Genomic DNA, 7,486 nt, shown 5'->3' on the forward strand with positions numbered 1-7,486 from the left:
GGAACACAATGCTCGGACCTCAAGAGTCCATCATACTATAGTTCCTCTCAAGCTCATAAGCCGAGGAACACATCGCTTTGGACCTCAAGAGTCTAGCACAATACAGTTCCTCATAGGTTCATTGCCAAGGAACACAACGCTAGGACCTCAAGAGTCCGGCATACTACAGTTCCTCTCAGGCTCATAAGCCGAGGAACATATCATTTTGGACCTTAAGAGTCCGGTGCAATACAATTTCTCTCTGGCTCCTAGCCAAAGAGTGTACCACCTCAGATGATTTAAGTTCGAGGCTACGTCAATAAGGAATAAGACCAACTGGGGGCAAAAGTTCTCTATGGTAACACACCCACAGATCCTTTTTAATGGACTAATGGTGTATAACCCATGGAACATTTGGTCCCACATCGAAATAATACAAGGAAAACAAGTATTGATATATCTATGCCATACGAATCAGTGGCAAGAAGGGTTCCCTTGACGGTTAGAATACTAGACGGAGAAGCCATCCTCAGACTTTAATTAAATAGTCAAAGGGATTCCCTTCTTATCATCTTTCCTGTTTTTGCTTCAGACCACAAGAGGTACGAAGTTCTCAGGTAATGTGCCTTCCTCATTAAGGATAGGAGCACATTATTATAGTATAGTAGTATAAAAATCAAAAGCATTCACAAGCATGAAAGATACTTCAGAATAAATGTAGTCACTGCATTTTAAGAGCAACAATATATATAGTTTCTACATTCATTCCTTCAAAACAAGAAAAAAAAAAAAAAAAAAAAAAAAAAAAAAAAAAAAGAGTTACACAACTCTACCTCCTTTTTGGATTAAAGAGAGCGGAGTCAAAAACATCCACTACATTCGGACTTATGGATAAAGGAGCTGGCAAGTCAGAAGATGGAGGAGCTGGCAAGCTTGAAGCTGGATGACCTTCTGAATGAGCCTTCACCATCTCAGCAAAGAGCACCTCAGCCTCTTGGGCTTTTGGACCCTCAGCGTAAGGGAAAGACACTTCCATGTCAACATCAAAGGCTTCTGGATCCTTTGTTTTGTCACGAAAACCCTTGCTGAAACCAAACCTAAAAGCCTTTGCACTGGATAAGCGCACAATAGTGGAGTAATGTCCTTGCATTTGTCTCCCAGCAGTAATGCAGGTACCAATGGCATCATTCAAACGCTGGACTTCGGCTTCCAGAGTCTCCACCTTTACCTCAGAAGCTGCCAGGCGATTCTTGTAGACATCCCTTGCATCAGATACGATCTTCGCATTCATGGCAAAATGCGAAGCCTTCTTCTCAGCATTGCCCAGGTCTCTTTCCAGTTTCTTAATGGAAAGAAACTGAGCTTCAGTAGTGGCACACAATGCCATAGTCTGGTACAGACTCTACATAATCAATAATGACAATATCAATAAATATGCGATGAAAAAAAAATTTGAAGAATTAAGCAAGTTAAGGGAAAAGAATAAACCTTCACAGCGTCAACTGGGGCAGATGGTAGTAGCTGATCTAACCCCAGATTCCCAATGATTTCTTCATCCTTCGGTAACCATATCCCTCGAGCAACCACCAAGGCAGTAGAGACTATTGAATCCTCAGAATGAAGGATTGACTTGTCAGCCCTTGAGAAAACAAGTCTCCAAGGTTCTCCAGATTCAGCTTGAACGTAAGCCCGAACTTCCTCTTCTGGGTCAGCTTCCCCAGCCTTCTTCCCTTTGCTTTTAAGGGTGTTCTTACCCTTACTGCTGGAAAGAGGGTTTGACCTTGTCTTCTTAAGAGGAGGTTCATCCACCTCCTTCTCGTGCTCAGTCGATCTAATGACTAGCAAAGGTTGCTCTTCAGCAGCTTTCTTCTTCAGAGCTTCAACTCTTAGTTTTTCTTCCTCAGTCAAGGGGAAGCTGTCAAAAAATAGAAGTGCTAAATCCAAAAGGTCTATAGTTGCGGCACTGTAAGCAATTTCTTGAAGGTTGGATGAAGTGAGTAACTCCTCAACAGAAGGGGGCTCACTCCAAACTTGGGCTTCGTGAAAAGCAAGTCTCTTCTTAGCTGCGGAGGAGGGGAATGTTGTTGAAAGAAGACTAAGAAATTCATAAGTATAATGAAATAATAAAACTTGACATAGGAAACAACTAGAGCACTTTTCATGGAATGAGGGAAGATATTCTATACCTAGCTTCCCAAATTTGTAAAGAATGGGAAGGGTATTCAATTTATCCACAGACCAGTTCCCCTTCATAATAATCATCCTCTCTTTCCACTTCTTCTCAAAGGAAAGGAGGTCCGTACATATCCTCTGCTGAAGAGGGGAAGTGAAGTAAAAACAGCCAGGCTCAGTCCCATGCCTGGCAATGGTGTAGGTAATAAGTAAGTCAGCAAGAGTCAAGTCAAGACTCTCCAACCTTCGGCAAACTAGAAGTGCCGAGACTATTTGAAGAAAGTTAGGGTTTACTTGGAGAGGAGCAAGTCCTAACTTATTGAAGACAAGATGATAGAAGGGGTGAAGAGGGAACCAAAGAGCGTTAAGGTGCCCAACTGACAAAAGCAATTCATTATCCCCTACACCTTCGCCAAAACTAAAATCAACCCCTTTTGGGTATTCGACAATGTCTACCCCATCAGGAATCTCAAAATCTTGTATTACAGACTCAATAGAGAAATTGATACGCCGAACAGACAAAATCAACTTTCTCTGCTCTTTAGTAAACACACAATCTGACCCGGAAGTGGATACTTCAGCTTGTGAGGGGGAGACATCCATTTGAACTGCTGAATTGTTCGCAAATTTAACGAGGCCAGAAACCCTAGGGGGAGGGATCCTAATGAGATTGGGAAAAGAAGAAGGTATGGAATCCAAATTTGCAAGGTCTATACGGTTGTGAGCAGATGGCGAACTCATAATGTGAAAGAAATTAGACAAATGAATGAGGAACTAACCTGAGATCATTCTAGAACAATAAATACAGTAAACGTCGTAGAGTCAGGAACGAACTATGAAGAGGCCTTTTTAGTCAGAATGGCAATGGACACACCTTAAACTGCCTTTGTAGAATTGGCAATCGTGCAACTTTAATTCCCTTTTAATTAGGAGCCGTAGTCCAATTAAAGAGGAAATTGGGGGCAAAGTGTGGATGAAAAAAATCCCCCCTCCAGTAAGAATTGTCTACGTCATCACACTACAAATTTATATTAGATTCAGCAAGGGCTCGATCAGTATCAAGCCCAAATTGGGAGAACCCAACCCGGAATAAGCCCAGGCAAAGTCTTGTTTCCATATAGACTACTGACTAAGCTTATTCGGCCCATTTACTAAGCCCAGATGCGTACAATCTTATTCAGGCCTAGTGAAGACGTCAACAGCCTGGGGCGCCAAGGCTAAACTCCAAGCCCATATACCGAATCATTTGGATCAGCCCACATGCAGCCCAATCTCAATTAAAGGTAGACCAATCCCGCTAGACAAAGGATTCAGCAAAGAAAACAAGTTCTGCGTAAGGAAAGTTTTACATCGAAAGAATTGTAAAAAGGAAAGGATTATAATTGTAAAGAATGTTATATATGGAATGGATTGGAAGGCAAGCCAGGCGAGTCTTACCATAATTCCACCACCTTATTTCTTATAAATAGAGGCCTAGACCTCCAATAAAAGCATCGAGCATTATACGCTTATCTCTGAGTATTATAATTGCTTATTTTTTGAGTGAGTTGTATTTTTCTTTTTATCTTAATAGAGAGAGAAATTTTGCACCTACATTACTACTCAGTGACAACGAGGAAATTTTCTAAGATAATTTTTTTTTTTCCCCAACTATCAGTGCAACAAAACAACAAATAGAAAAATAGATGTGCAATTAGAATGCAGTAATCAAGATTCAGATAGTATGTTACTTATCAAAAAAAAAAGATTCAGATAGTGTTCACAAAAGAATTTCAGTAAAAAAAAAGTAAAAAATGCAAACACTAAAATTAAAGAATAAGAGAAAAATAAAATAACAAGAGAGAAAAAAGATAAGTGCACCAAGAATAAATTTTAAGAAGAGAAAAGAAGTTTTGGGTTTTGGCTTACTCAAACCGAGAGCCAAGAGCTATATTTATATACAAGAATATGGTTCAAAGAAAAGAAACCAAATCAAAGAAAAACTAAAAAATTGCCAAAATCTACGTGATCCCATTATTACGGAGATCTTATCTACGTGATCCCATGCTAATAGGGATCTTACATAAAACACCTAATAAAAGGCTGAAAACAGCTAATAAAAAAAATAAATAAATAATACAAATATTTCAATACTCCTCCTTAAGCTAGAGTGAAGATATCAATCAAGCTCAGCTTGGTAATCGAGGAATGAAACAAAGATGGACCAACGGATTTGGTGAACACATTTGCTCACTAATTAGAGGACCGAACAAAGCACGGCTTAATAATTCCCGAACGAACTTTATTTCTGATAAAATGAATGTCCACCTCTATATGTTTAGTCCTCTTATGAAGAACAAAATCTGAAGCAAGCATGATGGCTGACTTATTATCCCAAAAAAGTCTGAGGACTATTTTTCACTTAGCCTTAATTCCTCCAAGAAAGATCAAAGCCAGAGAATCTCACAAGTACCCTGGGCCATGGCATGATACGAAGCCTCTACTGAAGATATCAAAACTACAGGCTGCTTCTTACTTTTCCAAGATATAAGATGATCTCTATAGAAATTACAGAAGCCAGATGTGGAACACCAGTCAGTTTTGGACCCAGCATAGTCTACATTACTGAAATAGGATAGCCCAACCTGCCTGCTAGAAGAATAGAATAATCTAAGACATGACTTAAGATATCGAAGAATATAATATACCGAATCCATATGAGTTGTACGAGGAGCATGCATAAACTAACCTACAACACTAACAGCAAAAGCTAAATCAGGATGAGTGTTGGTAAGATAAATTAATCTTCCTACCAAGCGCTGATACTGCGAGGCATCAAAAAGGAAATCTCCAGACTCAGCTGAGATCTTCATATTAAAATCCATAGGAGTGGAAGCAGGTTTACACCCAAGCATACCCATGTCTCGAGGAAGATCCAAGACATACTTCCTTTGTGATAAAGAAATACCCTACTTAGATTTAGCAACCTCAATTCCCAAGAAATATTTGAGCTGTCCAAGGTCTTTCACGTCAAAAGCTTTAGCCAATTGAAGCTTTAATTGAGCAATCCCAGGGATGTCATTACCAGTAATGATGATATTATCAACATAGACAAGAAAAATGATACATCGACGGGTGGAAGAGCGGTGGATAAAACATGTATGGTCAGAATGGCATCTAACAAACTCCATGGATAAAATTACATCACTGAAGCGGTTGAACCAAGATCTGGGAGATTGTTTTAACCCATACAAAGACTTCCACAATCGACAGACCTTTCCAACATACTCCCCCTCAGCCCAAAAACCGGATGGAGGATCCATAGAAATAGTCTCACGAAAATCACCGTTAAGGAAAGCATTTTTCACATCAAGCTGATGAAGAGGCCAATTGTGAGAGGCAACCAGGGAGACAAGCAAATGAGCTGGGTCAATTTAGCCATTAGAGCGAAGGTATCATTAAAGTTTTTATCAAGAACCTGAGTAAACCCTTTGGCCACCAAACGGACCGTATACCGATTAATAGAGCCATCGGCCAAATATTTAACACTGAATACGCATTTGCAACTAACAGTCTTTTCACCAGAAGGGAGAGATACGAGCTCCCATATTTCATTTTGCTGTAAAGCATCCATTTTTACCATCGTAGCATACATCCAATTGGGATTCCGGCTACGAAGCACCGACACGTGGGAATGGGTTTGGAGTGTGTTAACAAGAGAACATTGAAAATTTCCAAGAAAGAGAGTGAGAGTGAGAACTAGGGCTCGGGAGCTAAAACTCATAATCTCCTATTTTTTGCGTAGTGAATCTTTCCCCGAATCTCCACCGTGGACGTAAAAATAACTTGTGTCGAACCACACTAAATCTTTGTGTTCTTTGTGTGGCGTGTTTGCTTCTCTGTCTTGATTCATGATTTGTTCTTGGTTCGATGCATTTGTCGTAACTCTTTCTTTCTCTCACCCTTCCTTATTTTTTCTATGATCTAAACACAATAACAGCTTAGTATCGTAGTGGTTAAAATGGGGTTAAAGTTTGATTCTCTAACATAATATCAAGTTGGTCACTAGGTTGAGTCTTTCCATTTGGTGGTGTTCTGTTTGAATTCTAGTTGAAGCCCTAGGATCTTAATCCATTTTCTGGCAGTGGCGAAAATGGCTTTTGATTCTTAGTACCAAGATCTGAGAAGCTGGTGGTATCTTATCACTTTTTGTTAACATAAATAGGTTGATTTTGATATCCTTGGGTGTGATCTAGCTGATTATAGTCTCTTTTGTTTGGGTAGGTGGGGGTGGTTCTAATTTATTAGTCTTGTTGATCTTTATGTTATGTATTTTGAATGCATCTTGTTAATACTTAATAGTTTAGATTGTTTGGGTCTAAATGGAAGTTTGTCAGGCTTTTTTTGTTACCATGGCAGTTTGTCTGTCTGTGTTCTACATTTGGAGGTTCTTCTAGTCCTTTGTTTTTAGTTGGTACTCGCACACACATGCCTCCATATAAATGGGATGTTGAAAATTCAGAATTGAATAAAGGTGCTATGAAACATTACTCAGTCCAATACAGGTTCTTAATACTAAAGTGTAGTACTACTTGAAGTTTAAATCAAACAATTAAATAACTATACAGTACTCGAGTGTAAGTATAGTAGTTTGATAGTTGCAAGCACCAAACCTAGGCTTTGATTTCCTCAACTAATCGTCCAAGTAGAGTTTACTGGTGTGAAAAATTCTTTAAATGGTGCTGAATACTTTGTAGGTTCAGTATCAATGGATGATCAACACCTTGATGCAATAGTTACTGAGCTATGTATAATGACGACATCAAATAAACAAAGTTGTAGTAGAGTTTTTCTGGAACGCACTCTCAACTCACTTCATATGCTCTCGATATGCTTAGAGTGTAATATAATGGTTGCATAATTTTTCTTAACATGAGGTGTATTAGAATTTAGTCTCGAAAAATACTTGGGGGGTTTATGAGATTTGTTTTCAAAAGGAAATTGATTTCGCCATATTTCAATCAATCGAGCCAAGTATCCGTCGATAGACAGAAGTTCAGTGGCCTTTGATTGATCGCTTGGTCGATCGAAGTGCGCTGTCCTTTTTTCTTTTTATTTTTGTAACTATGTCCTCTATATATAAATTATTGATTATTGATTGTAATTCAATGGATTGTCTTTTGAATTTTATGGATAGCTTAAAGCTATAGTGTTGTCTTGGACGGCTATTGTCTTCTTTGGGAGCGCTCCCCTTTTGAGCGCCTTCTATAAAATCTTACTTAAAAAAAAAAAAAAAAAAAAAAAAAAAAAAAAAAAATGAGAAATATGAAGCTATGCTCTAGAAGAGCATTGATTC

At 38.8% G+C, this 7,486-nt stretch overlaps 1 protein-coding gene across 1 annotated transcript; it reads right to left on the minus strand.

Annotated features, from left to right (window-relative positions):
- Window positions 1-4,577: 4,577 nt before the first annotated feature.
- Window positions 4,578-5,051, minus strand: LOC132272599 (uncharacterized mitochondrial protein AtMg00810-like). The gene is made up of 2 exons (XM_059773716.1): window positions 4,893-5,051; window positions 4,578-4,775 (listed from the first exon to the last, which is right to left on the minus strand). Exons 1-2 carry the CDS (start codon window positions 5,049-5,051, stop codon window positions 4,578-4,580), a joined length of 357 nt encoding a protein of 118 aa, XP_059629699.1.
- Window positions 5,052-7,486: the final 2,435 nt, after the last annotated feature.

This window comes from Cornus florida, unplaced genomic scaffold, assembly GCF_030987335.1.
Source record: "Cornus florida cultivar Cherokee Brave unplaced genomic scaffold, ASM3098733v1 CherokeeBrave_3.0.0_Hap2_Chr09, whole genome shotgun sequence".
Taxonomy (NCBI): Eukaryota; Viridiplantae; Streptophyta; class Magnoliopsida; order Cornales; family Cornaceae; genus Cornus; species Cornus florida.